This window comes from Centropristis striata, chromosome 11 (assembly GCF_030273125.1).
Source record: "Centropristis striata isolate RG_2023a ecotype Rhode Island chromosome 11, C.striata_1.0, whole genome shotgun sequence".
NCBI lineage: Eukaryota > Metazoa > Chordata > Actinopteri > Perciformes > Serranidae > Centropristis > Centropristis striata.
Window position 1 is genome coordinate 28165684 of NC_081527.1, and position 21110 is coordinate 28186793.

The following is a 21110-nucleotide window of genomic DNA, read 5'->3' on the forward strand; positions in this document are numbered from 1 at the left end:
CATCCCCATAATGGCGCAGGCTTTACTGTTTTGCATTAAATGTAAATCGCCACAGAACTAACAGTATCTGCAGGTTTCTTGGCTTTGTACTTTAGCTGTTGCTGTCTAAATATTATGTCAGGCAACTCCGGTAACAAGCTGCATTTGCATTGTTCAAACTGTTCTACAAACGGCTTAAAATGACCTTTGCCTTATAATACCTTTACAGGTGGCTGTTTCAACATGGTGATGTGTTTAATATTTAAAGCAGCTACAAGGAACTTTCAGGCTTTTTTGCCTAGTATTTGTTATGGATGCAAGTGAACTAAAGATATCTTATTTTTACTACTGGTTTCCTTTTTTAAACTCTCGAGGTAATGTTATGTGGTTGTATAAGATTAATAAATATGATGGTGAAGCAAATTAAACTTTGTTTAAGCCACCAATATCAATTCATATATTGATGTAAAATCACATCTCACAACATATTCCACAAATGAAAAAGACATTTCACATACCAAAGAAGAATCCGCGTATCATTCGTCCTTTCCATTTTCAATTGGCTATCGAAAATCAAATAATGAAAAATTGACTGGTTATTTTGTTATTTGTTTTTTATTATAACACAAACAACAAAAAATCCACAGTGAACACTTTGGTGAATATCATGTAATTAATCTTATTTCCATAATTATCTGTTTTTGGCCTGGTTGTGTAACACTGAAAACTGAAAACTGCACATCAACACAACAAATACATTTTCGGTGCGACGCAATTTGATTATTTCACGTGGTGTGATGATGTAACGTTAATACTTCATCTCCTCTCTGCGGGTAAGAGTTTTATACTGGAAAAAAAGTGAAAAAGAATGACAGTAAAGTGTTTATCCTTCATGTCAGCTCGCTCTGAGCAGTCTCAATGAATTTACCATAAATATCACAATGCAGGCGCACTACTTTATATAGGGACGGCTGGGTTTGACTACGGAGAAGCGAGTGACTGCTCACTTGACCACAGTCAAACTTCCTTGTCACATAAACCCAACTAATTAAATATGAAAATCAAATTCATTTCTGGTACCCATTTTTCCATTATTGAAATATGAAAAAACAAGAATTTTTTTCGTTTTTTGTTTTATAATAGACAGCAAATAACAAAATAACCAATTTTTCATTATTTGATTTTGATTACCAATTGAAAATGGAAAGAACGAATGATACACGGATTAAGAATGCTCATTCAGGGATGGTTTTGAATTTGTTTTTTTGTATTGCTTTTCTCTTTGCTGACCCTGCCCCGGTATCAGCCATAACCACAAAATTGAACTTGAATTCAAAAATAAAATTCAATAAAGAAAAATCTTCCCCTGCTTTCTGCTGACGTCCTGCACCACTCTCTGCCAAACTTTGCCTGTAAAAATATAAATATAGTCTCATCTGGTCTACATGCTGTATCTTTTGTCTCTATTTTATAGGGAATCAGACCCAGGGTTATTATGGTACTAAAAATAACTTTATGTAAATGGCTAATTCGCTTATTTACGACCTATAGAGCCAAACTGATACTGTGTCACAATGAGTTAAAACTGGAAAATTGCTGATAGCATAAATAACATACCATTATAAAGTTCTGATTCATTTAGATAAGTTCTGACTCTCATTTATTCTCTCCTCCTTTCTCTCTAGGTGCTGATATTTGCTGAAGATGAGTAGTGGGGGGGGAAACACCCCGGAGCCCCCCAGAGGGGGAGAGTCTCTGAAGAGGAAGGACTGTCAGTCAGACCTCCTGGGGCCCAGGTGAGGACCTTAAAGGGCTAATCCAAGATCAATAACTATCTATATAAAGGCTTAAAAACCCTATTAACTCAGAGTCCACACTGCAACTATTACAACAGTGGTGAACGTTATAGTTAGGATCACTTTAAGAGAGATTTAATGAACGAAACACGGACAGTCAATCAATAAAAATACCACGATACAACATGACCTCAACAATAACTTCAGTACAGCGCAGGAGTCAGTCAGGTATTATTTAACTTATTGATTCCTGTTTTCGATTATTGTCGGTAGATGAAAAGAAACAGAAATATGTTTTTAAAAAATCAAGTATTTTCAGAAGATAATTATTACTTTGTTATAAATGATGAGATATATGATGATGATGTATTTTTTATATATAAATGGGTGAATAAAAAAATGACTCCTATTCAGTGAGCGAGAGTAGAAGCGGGGGGAGAGGCTGTTTTGTGAAATGAGTCGAGGCTCTCGCAGGTCGATGAAGAAAAAATGCTGCTGCAGCATTTTTACAGACGACAGTTTATATAAGGCCTAACAAGTCATTGTGCTTTCAGCGTCCGAGAGGATGTATGAAGGTTGTAGTGACGATGTACTGAGTAGCACTGCACTGAGGTTATAATGAGGACATGGTAGCTCAGGTTGTCGAGAGGTTGTAATGGTGTTGTCTATGTTTCATTAAAGGCAAAATGAATGCCGTGCACAAAAACGTGCAAGGCAGGAAGTCCAACCTACATAATGAAGCATTTGAGATGACCACAGTTGTCGCCATATTGCAATAAAATTAGCGAATGCTAGCACATCCAACTCAAAAATTTTAAGTGTAAAACGGCAAATTTTTTAGCTTGTGCATGGCATTAAATAGCCTGAAAATTCCTAACCAAAGTTGAAGTTTATATATTTGATGGTGAACTATCTAGATCAAGGAAGGGCAACTGGAGGCTCGGGTCCGCATACGGCCCGCACCCTCACTTGAAGTGGCCCTCAGTACAACTACATGCATTTGAGCATGAAATCTTAAAAGTGCAGTGTAAAAATGCACAAAATTACTTCTTGCAATTAATGTTGGTCTGCTGTTCTTGCACTGAAAAAAAAGAAATCACAGTAAGTTGTTATTTTTATTTGCTTCAAACCTTTTGTATTCCTATTTATATTGTTATACATGCATTTGAGCATGGAATATGTTAAGTTACTGCACTGTTAACATATTTAAAATCGCAGTTTCATCATATCTGGTTAAGTGCACGGTCCTATATGTGGCCCTGTGGTAGTGTCCATGAAAAACTGTGGCCCCCTCCAGCATTTAGGTTGCCCATCCCTGATCTAGATTCTCATCCTCCTCTTCACTTTAATCTTTGGTGTTCTTTTTGCCAATGTCTTTTGTTCCTCTCCCCTGTCCCTGCAGCCCGAAGAGGAGCACTGAGAGGAGGAACCGGGAGCAGGAGAACAAGTACATCGAGGAGCTGGCCGAGCTGATCTTCGCCAACATCAACGACATGGACGACCTCAACGTCAAGCCGGACAAATGTGCCATCCTCAAGGAGACGGTGAAGCAGATCAGGCAGATCAAGGAGCAGGGTGAGGATCTGCTTCCTTTTCACACTAATGTTAATTAGACTTTTTAGCCCTGCCACTCTGAGGCTGTTCAGAAAGCAGGCAGCCAGGAATCTATTTTAACAGATGAGTTGAGAAGTTCAACTTCTGGGAAAAGGAGCAACATCAAACACGTTTTCTTTTCCTCTATTCTCTATTTCATCACGAAAGAGAGTCTCTATTCATGTTCTCAAGACCACAAACATGGGAAAAAAAGTGCCAGAGGAGAATGTGGTTGTCATCAGAAGGGGAGATTAAATAATGTCTTTATCAAGCTAAATACTGAGCAACGGAGCAACAAATTAGATGATATGGAAGTTACTCTTTTGGGCTTTTCACAGGCAACACTATACAAAATGTGAGCCTCTTTTAACATGCATTGAACACCTAATGGAGATGTTGATCCCAGAAAAGTTCACAATCCCAAACTGAATCCCTTCTGGTTCTGTCTTGTGTATCAGTTCACACCCATCTGGCAACTGTAGTGCATGTCAGGAAACTGAGATGTAAAGAGGAAATGTTAACACAGGCTCTGTAGTGGTGAGAAAGACTGAGGCAGAGATGTTATGTCTGTAAAGGACAGCAGGCAGATCCTCTCAACCTCCATATCTCCTGCTGTTCTTTCCTTTTTTTATCCCCTCTCCTACACCTTCCCTCCCTCTTCCTGTCTTTTTCTCCTCTCCACTTTCCCCTTTACTCTTCTTATCTCATCTTTTTCCATTTCATTCCCTTTATTTCCTATACTTTACATTATTTTCCTCTCCTCTTCCTCCAAAAAAGGAAAGTTGGAATCTTTTTCCTTTCCTTTCCTGTCATCATTTGATTTCCTTTCCCGCCCTTTCTTTTCTTTTCTTTTCCGTTCTTTTCTTATCTTTTCTTTTCTTTTCTTTTCCTTTCCTTTCCTTTCCTTTCCTTTCCTTTCCTTTCCCTTTCCTTTCCTTTCCTTTCCTTTCCTTTCCTTTCCTTTCCTTTCCTTTCCTTTCCTTCCCTTTTCCCTTCCTTTCCTTTCCTTTCTTTTCCTTTCCTTTCCTTTCATTTCCATCCCTTTCATTTCATTTCCTCTCCTCTCTACTTTATCTTTTTCTTTGCTTCTCTTCTCCTTTTCTTATCCATCTTACACCCTTCCTTACCCACCTTTGTCCTTTCCTTCCCTCTTGTTTCCTTCACTCTTTTTCCTTGTATCTTTTCTAGAACTGCTATGATTAATCTGCATTATCGATGACGATGCTGAAAATATTTTGAACCAACACATTGTTTTTTATTTGCTTTTAACTTTTTTTGTAATTTGGCTTCATTTTTCTGCATGTACTGAGAGAGTTAGCAATAACATTAATAGCTGTAAATATAACAGTGCAGTGTGTAAACACTACAGTCTTTTTGTCTGTGAATAATTGCTGCAACTTGCTGGAACTCAAAGTTCCTGTGTCTTGCTTGCTTCTTGCCACCTGCTGATTAAAGTGAAGGGGGCTGGCTCTGAAGTTAGTTAATACCTCGGCCCAGGCTCAGTTAATGTGCCCCGACCTTTAAGGTCAACCAGCTTATCTCACTTTAGCGACGGGCCACTCTTCTGAGTTTTGTGCTGCGTTATACAATAATATACAGCTTGTCAAAAAAATGTTTGGAGCAAAATGTATTGATTAAGTTATTCAACTAGTTCATAAAATACGTCAGTGAGAGAACAAGCGATAGAAAAATAGTCGTTAGTGGATAATCTTTTCTTCCTCTTCTTTCTATCCCTCTCTCTTCTGTCTATCTCTCCATTCTCCCCTCTCTCCATCATCCTCCCTCTCCTCTTTTTATTCCTGCGGTCAACCAGTTGGTGTCCACGTGTTTGTGTCTGAAAACAACAGCTGAATAATCACACGCACACACTCATACGCGTATAGATAATACACAAGTCACACAGCTGTCTGCTCAACTTCAGAACCACACTTTTGTCCAGCAGCCTTCGTTTTTAACTAATGACACAAAATGCACTGATATCAAATTAAAAGTAGGGTAACGATGGAAGACATGCACACAATGAAACCAGCAGAAACACAGAAATCACTGCAACCTTATAAATAGTAAATGAAAGGAAGTGGTAGCTTTCTTTTCCGCAGCAAAAAGGTCACCTTGTGGATAAATGGAATATAAATGCTCCATACACACACAAAAGCAAAAGCCTGCGTGAGTGCATTTGTAGGTGCGTGCTTGCTTGCATGTGTGTGCGCTGGACCCACAAGTTCACTCATATTATAGATATATTATAGATGCAAGATGAGCATGTACAGTATGTGTGCCTCCATTTCTGTCAACTCAGCAGTTGTCCCTATGGTCAGACTGTTGGAAAATAACAGCAGTATCCAATAATAAATGGTGTGTACATACTGTATATATGTATGGGTGTGTGTGTGTGTAGCCGGCAGGCTTACTTGAGCTTGCAGAAAGATCTACGGGGTGTGTGTATCACTTATAGCATATTAAAGTGTTACACAAGCTTTGACAAAAAAACTGAATAAGAGAATTACAACATGAAGCACAAAACACTTTAAGGTTATAAAACAGAAACTGAATTTTCCCACCTAACTTGTTTAGAAGTTGTTGAGGCTAACAGAGGCCAGACTGCAAGGTTCACAGCGGTGTTGCACTTTTAACTTCCTGATAGATAGATAGATTGATAGATTGATAGATAGATAGATTGATAGATTGATATATTGATTGATTGATTGATCCCTGAAGGGAAATTTGGTCGTCACAGCAGTCCGGTATTCAAGTACAATAAAATACAATAGAATAAAGTACTAAGGTAGAATAAGTAAAAACAACAATAGAAAAAGACACAGAGTAGAACAAGGACACTTAAGAAGTAAAAAAAAAAAAAAAGATCAGTTCTGACTTTCTTTGTTCGTTTGGGCTTTAAACCTGCACTCACAGACTGATCAGGTGTATAACAGTGTGTTATATTGATTTATAAAAATACGTACTGCGACTTTAATACCCTCCAACCTGCATGAGGGCCGTTCCAGGCTATACAGTGACAGGGTTTAAGGGCTGATGACTCTGTACAGCTCTGGTCCCACAACAGGAATGTCAGCTATGTGGCCTAATGGGGCCATGGGAGGCTTAACAGTCCAGTGGTACAGCCGGGGAGGAGAGTGGAGACTGGCCTCTAATATGACTATAAATGTGTGTAATGTACTGCATTAGTGTAGTGATACCTGCTCTCCATGACATTCCAGACGCTCAACCCTCCGTGTCTGACAGTGCAGCATCGTAGTGGTGGAGGAGGACTTGCGTTATGGAAGGATAGCCAATTAATGTAATCAGTGAAACATCCTCGTGTACATGCAAACGCAGAGTGTGTGAGTGGGTGTGTGTTTGCCTGAGGGTAACAGCATCAGAGAAACAACACTGTCAGTGTTTTCTGGGTGGGAAAAATACCCATGAAGAGGCAGAGTTAAAGAAAAAGCTTCATTCTGATTAAATGTGTTTTCCAAGAAAGCAAACAGACTGTGTGGCAAACTTAATTCAAAACAGGCTTTCTTTTGATGTTAGGCCTTAACTTGTGTCGTGCCTATTCACCATGTCATCAGTGACTCATGCATTCATTAAATTCCAAATTTTAAGTGATGGGATAGATGCAATTTTTAGGTTTTTTTTACCTGCAGTGCAGCATATTTGTCTCCCCCCTCTGGCACTGAGAGTAATTACACAAACAGTGTCAACATGTGCTCATGAGGTGAGCCTGCAGGTGAGCTCACCTCATCTCCCCCTGCCCTCAGGAGCATTCTCTTCAAGTCTTCTGCTGCAAATAAGTGAACGTGCATTTTACAAATACCAACTCGTCCAAGAGCAATGAGTATGTTTTAGTGCACCAGTGAGGGAAAACACCACAACAACAGCATAATGTGAAATACAGAGAGCTTTGCTAGGCTTAATCAGCCTTGTGTGAACCTGTACTGGGCGATATGGCAAAAAAGTCTAGTATAAATTACCTATATAATCCTAATATAGGTAATTTAATTCTCAATAACGATGTATATGTCATGATATGACATGTTTTCTAGTAATTCAGTAAATATAGTCTGTATGAAATAACCACATGGCAAAGCTGTTTTTTAAATTTTCCATTTTAGCAAAACAGCATTTCTATGATTCGCTCCAGTTTCATTCTCACATTCAAAGATAAGAAAATAAATCATTATCCAAAATCAAAACTATTGCCACAAAACACTTGAGCTGCTAATTTTTAACATTGCGATAGAATCAATATAGACAAATATATCATCATCACAGCATATCACCTCGACCTATGTGAACCCATTTGGCGAGGCTTGGCTTTAATGTAACAGACGTTTATTTATATGTAAAAAGTCTGCACTCACATACACATAATGAAATGAATACAGAGAAGCTTTTTTTTATAACTTTCAGATGGGATTTTTTTTTTTAACTTAGTTTATTTTCGTTCTCACCATACAATGTTTTTAAACACTCATATATTTCAACCCCGTCTTTTAATGTTTGTCGTTTTACAGAAAAAGCTCCAGTGGCGGATGCTGAGGAGGTGCAGCAGGCGGACATCTCCTCCACAGGACAGGGTGGCATTGATAAAGACGCCCTTGGGCCCATGATGCTGGAGGTAAGTTAAGCTGAACTTTAGTGGGCCTCTTTTATCATCATCGGTGGAAAAAAGTTTAAAGTTCCAAGCGATAGTGACACAAAACAGTGACACTAGGAATGATTATTTAAACAAGCTTTTATTGACAACAGGGGCCTGTAATTGACCGTCTAAGTAGAAGTCAAAGGGGAAGAAGTCAGGTCAGAACAGCTTGAATTAAATATTGCGTTTTAAAATGCATCACTACACCACAACTCCACCTGCAGGCTCTGAAACTATCTGAAACATTCAGAGCTGGCAGAGTGTCTTTCTGACTTTAAATGTCGTTGCACTTTACAGTGACGCAGATAGATAAGAGTTCCTCTGGCTAGCAGCAATGCCGTCATCAATCCTACTCCAGTGTGTGTGTGCGTGTGCACGTGTGTGTGGTGACGTATAACATGGAACCCAATGAGGTATAAATACCTTTCAGAAAAGCCAGATTAGAAGAGGAGGGGTGGAGCTTGACCACACACACACACACACACACACACACATACACACAGCCTATATATAGCTTTCAGCAGGCGCAACATTGGCTGAGGTGTCTGCTGGGAGAGAAATATCATTCTAGCCAAGACACTTTCTATTCTCTTCTTTTCTGTTCCACACCAGTGTGAGGGTGATAAACAGGCAGACGTACAGTAGGAGGCCTGTGTAGACATGTGGCAGGCTAAAGGACAACACACAGTCTGTACATATTGGTGGAAAATGCTGAGTAGACGGGAATGAAAGAATGGAAAAATACACAGTCAGTGCTAGAGAAGCCACTGTAGACTTGCTGTAAAACCTTGAATTACAATAGCAGACTGCAGGTTACTACTCGGTATTTTTTCATGACACAATTAGTAGGAGCTCTTGAAATTTAGTGTTTATACATTTTCACAACAAAAGAAACCCAGACTCATTTTAAAATAGGCAGAGAATTATTTGTCCGTAGATGCAAAATTGTTGCATTTGCTCCGGCAAGAAGGCAAAATCTGTTGTAGATTACAGGAAACAAAGTTGGCAAACATGAAGACAAACATTAAAAGAACATGCTGATCAAGTGCCACATTCGCCCATATACAATCACTCATAAATATAATAAAAAAAGTTTAACAATAAATGGTTAAACTTTGTGTTGTGTTCTATAATGTATTTTTAGTAGGAGTACCGCCTTAACTTTCACATTCACTTTAGTCTAATTATCTTTGGTTGGAAGTTCAGATTAATTTTAATTAACACCACATCTTCCTTCTTTATCCCTCTCACCTCTTCTGTCTTTATTTCCTGTTTCCTTATACGCATTCACTCATGCCTCTCTATGCATCTCTACTTTCCACCTCTTTCTCTCTGTCCAACTATCTCATCCTTCTCCTTACCATTCTTCTCCTCCTTCCCGTCTCCTCATTTCTTCTCGCCCCTCAGGCCCTGGATGGCTTCTTTTTCGTGGTTAACATGGAGGGCAACATAGTGTTTGTCTCGGAGAACGTCAGCCAGTATTTGCACTGCCAGCAGGAGGAGCTGATGAACACCAGCGTCTACAGCGTGCTGCATGTTGGAGATCACGCAGAGTTCGTCAAGAACCTCCTGCCCAAGAGCCTGGGTAAGAGCCACAGATCACTGGAACATGGTCTGGTGGAGGAGCCATTTCAGATCATGTGAATTGGAGGTCCTCAACTGTTTAACTGTCCTTAATTTCTGATCTTACTGCTCTGCTATCACGACAGGACCTGGTCACGTTTTCCTGCTTTTGTTAGTTCACAACACCAACTAGAAAATCAAAGTTTCTCCTTTGCTTACTTTTGCACTGAAGTTGTGACTAAGCCCTTCTTTTCTTTTGTTACCGTTTATTCAGCAATGGTCTGGTAACATCAATGTTTACCTAAAGGTAAAGTAAGGAAAATGGTTCAATTCAATTAAGGCAAAGTCTGATCATGTAGTAAACACATCCAAAAATCCAAAGAATTCATACTGGTTTTTAAGAAAGTCATTGTGAACAGAAAATTTAAGTTGCTAGATGATGAAAAGACTTGGTTCATTTTCAGTCACAATATCTATTCTAATAACTGAACTTTGTGTAAAAGCAGTTAGTCTTGATTAATTAATATTTAATTAATTAACTCTATGCCTAACTGACGGAAGTGACTGAAATCATTCTGTTATGTGTACAGCAACATCAGGCTTGACTTAAACATTGCATTCCTCAATTGGGTAAAACTAAGTAAAAACAAATTAATAGAGATGCATTTTAGAGATAGACCGATATATCGATACATCAGGCCGATATTTGTGTTTTTTACTTGTATCGGCATCGGCCGATACGTGTGTGCGTTCGCCGATCAATTAGCCCATTTCACTGAGCCAACAGCAGGCAAGGCTTTGTGCAACATCTGCCATTCTCTGGTGAGCTGCTGCTGATACCGGAAAAAAGACAAACACATCAAATATGTGAATCATCTGAGGCGCCACCACCTCGAGGCCTAGAACAACATACACATTGTTTGATATCCGACCGTTAATATGTTTTGTTTGTTTTGTTAAAAAAAAATTCTTTTTTTGTTTAAATTGAGACTTGTGTAATATTTGTTATCATTGTGTCATTTTTATCATGTAAATGGAGGGAGAAAAGGCAATATCGGCTTCAAGAATCGGGCCAAAATAATCGGCAGCACATAATGGGGATCGGTTAAGACTGATGTCAAAATAATCGATATCGGCATCGGCCTTAAAAAACCTGTATCGGTCGACTACTAATACATTTACAGAATTTCTACTTATCACTAAAATAGGAAATTAATTAAATAGATCGGTATCTGCATTGATGCCTGATTACCTGCTTTGCTATAATAGCTTTTCCTGTAGTAAGCTTGCCACAGTGTTGTTGGGTGAATACTGCCCACTCTTCTCAAGTGGCATCGCTCATTTATACTGAGTCTCTTCCCCAAACCCCTCTGAAATTCAGTTAGTACAGTACTGTAAGGTGAGTCACCTCAATTCACCTGAACAAATTGTTCACTCGCTGTCAAACCAGTTGGATTATTTAGCAGAGCAAATAATGTTGGTTATTCAGTTGATCTTGCACTGATGGATATCTGTCTGCACAAGTTCACAGGAGGTCTGGAAAGAAATTTAGTCCATCAGTGGTTGACAACAGCTGGTTGCAGGTATCAGTGTTGCTGTTCCCAGACAAAAAAAACCCACAGCTAACCAAATGGCTATATAATTATTTCAAATTTCCAGCTTTTCATTAGCTTAATATTTCTTGACAGACTTTATTGAAAAGGCTTTAGCTAAGAGCTAATCCTGTTATGTGCAGCTTCTGTTTTTGAACAGCTCCACACTAAAACTCTTAAAGTTTTCTTAGCAAGTCAGATACATAACCAGGAATTTTTATGATATAAGATAGAGCAGTTCTAATTAAAAAAAAAAAAAAAACTACAAAAAGGCCAAATCAACGTTTAAGTGTACAATATATTTATAATATTTTTTACCACTTTGCAGCTATTTTTTTTTTTACTGAGAACTTAAAGATTTGATTGAACTATGTTAAATAGGTTATTTTGATGTACATGCTGTGTTTTTGCAAATGTTTATAATGTAAATTTTATTTTCGTTTTGGTTCTAATATATTAAAAATGATTGTATCTCAAAAAGTAAGTTATGAACACACTCAAAATAAATTCCCTGTGGTTTGAAAGGGAAAAAAAAAAAAAGATCGAGCAGTTCTGTTACAATATGCATGTTGGTACTTTAGATGCCAAAAATAATCCCCAGCTTTTTATTCGACATGCTTATTTTGGCCATTTTCTGTGTTTTTGTCTCTCTTTATCATTCAGTCAATCATCGCAGTGGTGATTCATCCAACAGGAACAGCCACACGTTCAACTGCCGTATGTTGGTCAACCCTCGCGGCGACGGCGAAGCCAGGCCGGCGTCTGACCAACAGGACACGTCTCAGCAGAAGTATGAGACCATGCAGTGTTTTGCCGTCTCCGAACCCAAGTCCATCAAGGAAGAGGGGGAAGGTATTGTCTCTAACTTATAGTGGTTTTCACTTTCTCTCAGCTTCATTGTTTTCTCCAGCTTTGTTGTTTATTTGTTTCTTTTTCCTGTCCCTTCATCTCTCTCTTGGTCTTTTATTCGGATACATTTTTTTCTTCAGCCTGATTTTTTTTCCGATTTTCCTTCTCAATCTGTCTTTTTTGATGCTTCTTATTTGCAAATGTTGTTGTAAACTCATTCTCTTTTGATTTGCTGCTTCTTTTGTTATTTCCACGTCGCTCTATTTGTTTCTCTGTCTTCATAGTTTTGACTTTCCACGCCCACTTGTTATTTTCCTATCTGTCTTGACTTTCTGTCATTTTCCCATCACTTTCTCCATCCCTACTTTCCTGCAGTCTCTTGTGTCCTGTCCTCCTTTCATCACCACTCCTCCCTACTTTTCCTCCCATCCACTGGGAGAGACTAATTAGCGTGTGGCACTTTGTCATCTTCCTATCTTATCTTATCACACACAAACACACTAGGGAAAAGAATCTGTCTGGCACTCTAATTTTAGATGTCTGACAACCAGATATTGTGCTAATCTCTCCCCTGACAGGAGGAGAATGTCTGGTGGACAGATTGAGGGCTGCAGGTTGAGATTGAGGTTTAGACTGGTGTTCAAACTCAAGCTGAATCTGAGACTGGGAGGTCTTGACATCAATGTTGAGGCTGAAATGAATGTGTTTCAATCTAAACTAGTGCAGTGCCTGTAGGAAGTATGTAGGAAGACCACTACAACGTCTGCAACTCCATAAAACACTTACTTTTCATAAGATACCACACCATCCAGCACATACACATTGAACGTTGATATTCATTGGAAAACTGACTTGTAGATAAATAGATAGATAGATAGATAGATAGCCCCGCTCTTTTCCACCTTACCAATTTTTTTTTTACAAACATGTTATATCTCATTGTATGTATTAGGTGTCTGTGTAAGTGTAAGTGAAGGATTATTTTAAACAATGTTTTTCTACTTATTCAGATTTCCAGTCATGTCTCATCTGTGTGGCAAGAAGAGTTCCCGTCAAAGAGAGACCTGTGATGCCCACTTACGAGAGCTTCACCACGCGACAGGACCTTCAAGGTACGACTGATGGGGAGGTTCTACTAGTATTTCTTGTGATCAATTAGTATCGTGTTGTTGTGTTGCTTGAACATAACTGTTTTATAATCAGTCATTCTAAATAAGGTCAGGACAAAGTTAGGCAGTTATACTATTATATTATATAATGATCGTGGCAGTCTACATGTTGAAGTATCCTTGGGATAGATACTGAACCCCAAATTGCTCCTGATGATGCGTTCATCAGTGTGTGAATGAATTCCCAATGGTGGCAGGTGGCACCAGTGTGCCCTGGTAGCCTCCAACACCAGTATGAATGTGTGCGTGAATGGGTGAATGAGCATAGTGAGTAGTGTAAAGCGCTTTGGATAAAAGCGCTATATACAGGGTTCGTACGGGTGCTTGAAATCCTTGAAAATGCTTGAATTTAAATGTTGTATTTTCAAGGTTTAAAAAGTGCTTAGATTATGGATAAAGTGCTTGTAAATGCTTGAAATTCTTACTGTATTTCTCTTGCAGTCTGAATATATCCATCTATAGACTATAGATAATCACATTTTCAATGTAAAAAATAATGAGTAGCCTATCTGAAATGAAGACCGTTCCTCCCGAAAGTGTAATACCATCGCTGTTGGTATAGTTAAGTGAAATCTCCCCCTTTTAGTATTTAAGCCAATTCATCAAAACATGCAATTTACAACAGGTATAAGATACTAGAAAAGCTTGAAAATTTACCTTGAAAGTGCTTGAAAAATGCTTGAATTTGACCACTGCTAAAGTGTACGAACCCTGTATATAAGTGCACTCCATTTAGCATTTACCATTTATACTACTGAGTAAATAACAGTAATAATAATAATACCTTTATTTATATAGTGTTGTAGGAATTTTTTAGAATGACCCTTCAATAAAGAAGATCGGATTCGGAGTAGTAAAGTTGAATTAGAATTTATTATTCTTGTACAAGAAGGAGCGTTTAACAGTGCAACACACAACGAGGGGTTACAGAGAAAAAGGCTCCCAGAGCAGCTCTAACAGCTGGTTCTTATACTATTATTGATAATGGGCTGTCCTAACCCTTGTAAATTGTTAACAGACAGTGCATCTAGACGTTTTCCTTTGTTCCCTTAACCAGTAATCAGGATATCCCCAATCTAAATGTCCTCTGACCTTTCTCTAATCCTCACTCTGTTCTAGACTTCCTTTATTGATACTTTACCCTGAACCTTACCTCACCCTGCCAGCCCCAGCAATAAAGTCATATAAGAGAAGTATAAACAAGACATGTAAGAAATGGGGACTCCCATACTCATTGTAGGATTTAAAACATCTGAAACACTGTATAAACCTAATTTTTATAACATATAGCACCTTTAAAAATGGTGTTCACAAAGTGCTTTGACAGAACAAGCATGAATAAACCAAAAATAAGAAACCAATAATGAAGAAGAAAATTAGATATTTTTTTATTAAGTACCCTACTGCTCCATAACAGGCAGACACCTAAAACATGACAGTCATATGTTAACATCAGGTCTTCTACCTGTCCAGGTAAGATCACGTCCCTGGACACTAGTCTGCTCCGTGCGTCCATGAAGCCGGGCTGGGAGGACCTGGTCCGGCGCTGCATTCAGAGGTTTCACCTGCAGAATGACGGGGACATGTCCTTCGCTAAGAAACATCAGCAAGATGGTGAGTGAGACAATCCAGAGCTGGCCCTGCAGCCTGTAACTAAATAACATATGCAGTACTTTGTTACTGAAACCTTCTCCCCTATTATATTTCAAAATGTATTGATTTCCTTATGTTTTGGATGGACTTGTTGAGGATTTAGTGCTTTACAAATTATATGAGGAATCAATCATAAGAGAAGCATAATCTGCCTAATATTCATGCTGGAAGTGACCCATGTTTTAGATAGCATTATATTTTATATTATTTACTTTATTAACTAGAGATTTTCTTTCTCTTCAATCAATTTCTCAATTAACTGTTGCAGGTCTTTTTTATTCACTTTCCCTCTTTACACTTCTTAATTTTATAATCACTTTTAGAAAGCGTATCATATACTGTATGTCTCTCTCAAAAGCTTTCTGTCATGTGTTAAGATGTTGAGTGTAATTTTCTCTCCATGTCTGTCTCTTTGCAGTGTTGAGGAACGGCCATGCTCTCAGTCCTCTGTACAGATTCTCCCTGGCTGACGGCACCATCGTGTCAGCTCACACCAAGAGCAAGCTGGTCCGATCTCAAGCCACCAACGAACCGCAGCTCTACATGTCCCTGCACATCCTGCAGAGGTACCAGCCACTCTTTGCCCTCCAAGTCAGTGGTTCCCAACCTTTTTCTTGAGGGACCCACATTTTTACCATTGTAAACTTTGGCGACCCCCCCCCCCATTGTCCATTGCTTCTATGAAACCGAACTCAATGTGACTTTCATGGTACCCTCTCTTTTTCTTTTTGAGATATTCAGCATTTTTGTCTCCCTGGCGCTTCGCCATTTTTCCATTAGCTCTGTGTTTCTGTTGTTAGATGAGGTTACCGCTAGGTGAGGTTACCGCTAGGTGAGGTTACCACTAGGTGAGGTTACCGCTAGGTGAGGTTACCGCTAGGTGAGGTTACCACTAGGTGAGGTTGCCTCTAGGTGAGGTTACCACTAGGTGAGGTAACCGCTAAGTGAGGTTGCTTCTAGGTGAGGTTACCTCTAGGTGAGGTTACCGCTAGGCGAGGTTACCGCTAGGTGAGGTTACCGCTAGGCGAGGTTACCACTAGGTGAGGTTACCTGTGTATACTGCAGGAGGGATGTTACACATGTCCGTATTCTCGCGATACAGCATTTATTTTTAAACTTTTCTATAGTGATTTTTCTATTTAAATAAATGAATAAACATTTAATTTAGCCCTTATTTAGTTGTTTTTGTCCCACTAATGAATTAAATGCTGACTCATCTACATTTAACACAATAGATTTATTACATCCCTTAAAATCAAGAGGGCTTCGCGACCCCCCGTGGATCTTTGGCGCTCCCCTGGGGGGGTCAGGCCCCCCCTGTTGGGAATCACTGCTCTAAGTGTCTCTTAGCTTGAATGTTTAAGTGCTTTATTTTCCAAGAAGTTGCATCAAATTACCCTTGTTACACCAGTCCAATCCACTTTTCTTAAGAATAGAAATAAGATGGTAGAGTTTGTAGGTTTTTCAGGTTTTGGGTCCCCTAAAAAATATTCTAAACCTATTAATCAGTTTTGATACACATATAGTTTAGTAGTCTAGCCTTATAGTAGCATTTTTTCTACAAGCAGTAAACTCTTGAAATAAAAATGCACTTCAATGCAATCCAAAACCAAAATTGAGGCTGCAACAGAGAACAGAGAGTGAGCCTTTTTTGTGGTAAGAGGCAATAAATTATCTCGGCAAACAAGAACTGGGAAGCAGCATTGAAGGACTCTCTCATAAACTGCAGTGAGTTTTTCCAGGGAAAGCTTCAGACGTCTCCAACAATCAGTACACGTAACAAAAACTTTGAGGTTTGAGGAGTCAAATTAAATGATTTCTTGATAATAAATTTGCAGTTCATCCCTGTAGCTGCCACCCATTCTCCAACCCTCTTTAAAATCAAGTTTTCCCCAACTTATCTTTCTTAAAACTGACTTTTTGCTTATTTGACAGAACTATCATTATACGACATAATAACTTTAATGACATGTTAAGATTGATGTTATTTGCAGTATATCTGCCTCCCCTTCTTTCCCCTGTGGGTCTGTGTGTTTGTCACATGTCCTCTCTCAGTGTTTGTGGTTTCCTCTTGATTTGGACAAAAGGGCGACACATCAATGTGGATTAAGAACAAAGAGCCTCTTATTCCAAACTGCTGCCATATGTATAGAACAAAACTGACACAAGCGCTACCAGCCAGCCCAGTATACAGTACCTCCATCCATCCATCCATCCCTCCCTCTCTCCCACCCTTCAGCGGGAGCGACTGTGACTCAACCAGCATCCAGCCTTTAGTATGACCATTCAGAGTCAGGAATTGGACATCAGTCAGAAAACAATGCCAGGACTGTTACCCGGAGCTTTTGGGGATCAATGGCGAGAACTTGGCCTTTTTACTTTCACAAGTTTCACATTGAAAATTATCGTTCCAGCATTCAGCACAATGAGAGCTTTGTGTGTTGGGTGTGCGGCTGAAGCCGATCCATGTTTAAAGCTCTCTCTCTGTTACAGCTTTAGGCCTTGTTACAACTTTGTTTTCTCAGTTGTGTACACTGTTTCTGAGCTGCTCGCTGTTCTGCTGTATGAGTTGCTTAACCTCTCAAGCCTGTATTTTTTCTGAATCCAAGATGCTTTTCACTGCTTTTAATTAGGGTTGTCACGATACTAAAATTTTCAACTCGATACCGATATTCAGGAAAATATTCGATTTTCGATACCACAAGGATAAAAACAAAGACCCCAAAATTTAACAAAAATATTTTTATTAACAAGAAAAATGCAACATGTAAAAATTAACAGAACCACAGGTTAAATATTTATAATAAAAAACAGTTGTGCAAAAAGAAACTGCAACTATGGTAACAAGCTTCAGGTCTGAAGTAGTGCAAAAATAAATAAATACAATAAACAATAACAATTAGAACAGTATTTTGAGGTTGTATGCTGTGCACAATATTAGGCAAGCTTGATAAAAAAAAATAACAATAACTAACTTAAGTGTTCCTTCCTTGGCTCTGCTTTACACACATAACAATAAACTAAGTGACACTAGCCAAACCAGTTAACATGAACATCACACTGTTGAAATGCTGTATTGTAGCAGCTGCACCGGTTACAAAAAAAGTCTGAAACTGGAAAATTCACAGAATTATTCAATCACACAGTGTTGAGAAAGTGCATTGTCGTCTGTTCTGCACTCTAGATCATATTGATACTTTTGAAAATGAGTATCGTATCCGGATACAACGTTTTAGTATCGATACTTTTTTGAGTATTGATACTTTTGACAACCCGACTTTTAATAGACATTTTCTGGCACTATCTACAAATAAAATATTCTCACATACTATGTTCAACCAGCACTCCCATAGAGCAGGTCTGAGTCATTTTTATTTTATCTTCCAGGGAGAACATGGCAGGCATGACTGCAGACATATCTGGCGGGCAGGTCATGGCCAAGCCAATGACCCCAACCAGTGTGAGTGGTCCGTTGCCTTCCCCTGATGCTAGTGTCACCAGCAACACGCACCACTCTACCGCAGCCTCCAGTGCCCCTGGTCGTGGTTTCGGGGCCGTATCGGGTCGGGCGCCCACGCCTCAGGGAAGCAGCCACGCACTGAAGCTGGGCAGCCCTTCAGCCCAGGGAAGCCCCAGCGTCTCCTCGGGGTCCCAGTGTGCTATACTGTCTCCTCGTCATCGACAGAGCCCCAGCATGGCGGCCAGCAGCAGTTGTAGCAGCCCTCACCTCTCTCAACATCCCCCTGGTTCTTTCTCTCCTGCAGCTGGACTCCACTCGCCAGCATCTGTGTGCAGCAGCACAGGAAACAGCCAAGGGTTCAACTCCCTTAGTGCACTGCAGGCCCTTAGCCAGGGCCACCGGGTTTCCCTCACCGAGGGGCATCCGGAGTCACCTGACAGAAAGGCGATCTGCCTTCAGAGCCCTCTTCACAGCGGTAGCGGTAGCCAGCAAGCCAAGAACAATCCCAACCTAGAGTCTGACTTACTGGGGACATTTGGGGAGCAGCAAGACCTGTTGTCACCCCAGAACCAGGAGGGCGAGCAGGGAAAGGATGCTGACAGCTTCGATGGCAATGGAAGTTTGGGTGAGCTCAACGACGCCCCAAATCGCCTTCTGAACACAAAAGGGCACACTAAGCTGCTCCAGCTCCTCACCACCAAACTAGAGCCCAACGATCCTTGTTCGCCCCCCCCACTGGGGGAGGACCAGAACTGTAAGGACCAGCTGGGCGGGATTGGCGGTGTGGGTGGGGCCGGGCATAACAACCACTCCACCTCGCTAAAGGAGAAACACAAAATTCTCCACAGGTTGCTGCAGAACAGCACGTCACCGGTGGAGTTGGCCAAGCTGACGGCTGAGGCTACCGGGAAAGACCCCATTGGTCCAGAGTCAGCTTCAGGGGACAACATGGCCGCCCTGGGGGAACTCTGTGCAAAACAGGAGCCGGGCAGCCCCAAAAAGAAGGACAATGCGTTGCTGCGCTATCTCTTGGATAGGGACGATAACGGGATCCTGGATAAAGCCATCAAGATGGAACCCAGCGACGGACCCAAGCTGTCCAACGTTAAGACAGAAAAAGAGGATGCAGGTTACAACATGGCGGACCAGGTCAGTGTTGGTAATGTTCACATATTTATGATTAATGCTGAATTGATTAATCTGCCTGTGGATTGACAGAAAACTATTTGCCAGGAATTTTGATTATCACTTAATCATTTAAAGGTACAATTTATTAGTTGGTGTTTGTAACACACAGCATTCAAAGGTGCAGAATTAGAGACAGCAGAAGTGTTTGAGCAAGGCAGAAAGACAGTGACATCAGTTCATCTTTGAGTCAAAGTGGGTGTTTGTGCCAAATTTTAAGAAATACCCTAAGTATGTGAGTTACCAGTGACCTTAACCTTTGACCTTCCACAACCAAAATGTAGTTAGTTCATCCTTGAGTCTAAGTGGATTGTTATTGTGTTATTCATGTACGAGCCTATACATCATTTTGTTTTTTAGGAAAGTCCTGCATACTATACTAATAATGTATGTACAATTTATAATGCAAACATTCCAGTTGCTGGATTGGTAGTTCCAAATTCTCAAATAATTGTACTGCCTGTCTCTCTGTTTAGTATAAATTAAAAAAAAAAGTTTGTTACTTTTGGTTTGTTGGTAAAACAGATTTTCTAGCAGAAAGGTTAAAAAAAACCCTGAATCACTTTATTCTACCCGTAAGCACAGGGAATTCTCTGTGTCATGAGTAAATAAAAATAATTAAGGAATCTGTCCACTTAACAAATTGACGTGTGGATGTACTTTACACCTCCTATAAACACCTTTCAGTGAGAAGCACAGGGAGCTGACACTTGGTGTTTAATTCTGCCGGATGCGTGTTGACTTCCTCTTTAGGCAGCTGATGGCAGGCTGTCAGGAGTTAGTTAGTGCACTCCCTGAAACACAAGATGCTCTGGCAAGTGAGGCAGTGGAGTACTGTTAAAACTTTAGCATGTGTGAGTCAGCGTGAGTGTGAGAAAAAGGGAAACTGAAGATGTGAGGGAATGAGAATTCAAAAACTTATGTGTGTTGCTGTATTTAATGCAAATGCTTTCGCGGGAACAGCAGAGGAGTTCTGTTTCTATGGCTAAGCATGTGTGTTTGTATATGCATATGTAAGTCTGTAGGCACAGCTGGTGTGTGTAAGTTGCACAGTGTGTGGAGAAATGCACACGTTTGCTCAGCAGCACAAATATTTCACGATGTAGCACCCGCTCTGTAGCAAATTGTAGCCAATTCAGAGTGGCGTCATGCTTATTGAAAGTGCAGGTGCACTAACATGGTTGAAGTTAGTTCCAGGAAGGGGCTGAAGACGGATGGGGTTGAAGTTCTGAAAGTCTGATACCCTCAGGTGACGCTCCCTCCTGGTGGGGAGGCAGCCATTCAGAGGCTTCCAACCCGGATGGTGTGTTTGTAGTTTTTAGAATAAAGCAAAGCTTTATTGAGCCGGTTGTGATGGTGCCAGGCATGTGCTTTTCATCTGAGGTTAAGGCTGTTGAAATGATATTCCAGTATATGTGAACAAGGAGCTGGCAAACAGAAGGTTAACCGGTTTCCGGAGGGAGTGCAAGTATGTCTGCATGTATTTGTGTACATGCACAAATCAAAGGAAACTTCATAAAGCATCTTTTCAGAACAAACGCCTTTTAATGCATATTTTGCATTACAATTACATTAGATAAATACGAGACACAGGGTGTTTGTTGTTTTGCTTGTGTGGAGTGTAACGAA

General features: G+C 40.0%; 1 protein-coding gene across 6 annotated transcripts in view; it reads left to right on the plus strand.

Moving 5' to 3' along the window:
* Positions 1–21110, plus strand: part of LOC131979990 (nuclear receptor coactivator 2-like) — a 60623-nt gene that overhangs the window by 24660 nt on the left and 14853 nt on the right. For all 6 annotated transcript variants that reach the window (XM_059344092.1, XM_059344094.1, XM_059344097.1 and 3 more), the window contains 9 exons: positions 1665–1775; positions 3178–3350; positions 7886–7989; positions 9418–9595; positions 11829–12017; positions 13025–13126; positions 14657–14797; positions 15255–15402; positions 18224–19445. In XM_059344092.1, coding sequence (XP_059200075.1) covers positions 1684–1775; positions 3178–3350; positions 7886–7989; positions 9418–9595; positions 11829–12017; positions 13025–13126; positions 14657–14797; positions 15255–15402; positions 18224–19445 — 2349 coding nt within the window. In that variant the 5' untranslated portion in view covers positions 1665–1683. The remainder of the gene's footprint in view (positions 1–1664; positions 1776–3177; positions 3351–7885; positions 7990–9417; positions 9596–11828; positions 12018–13024; positions 13127–14656; positions 14798–15254; positions 15403–18223; positions 19446–21110) is intronic.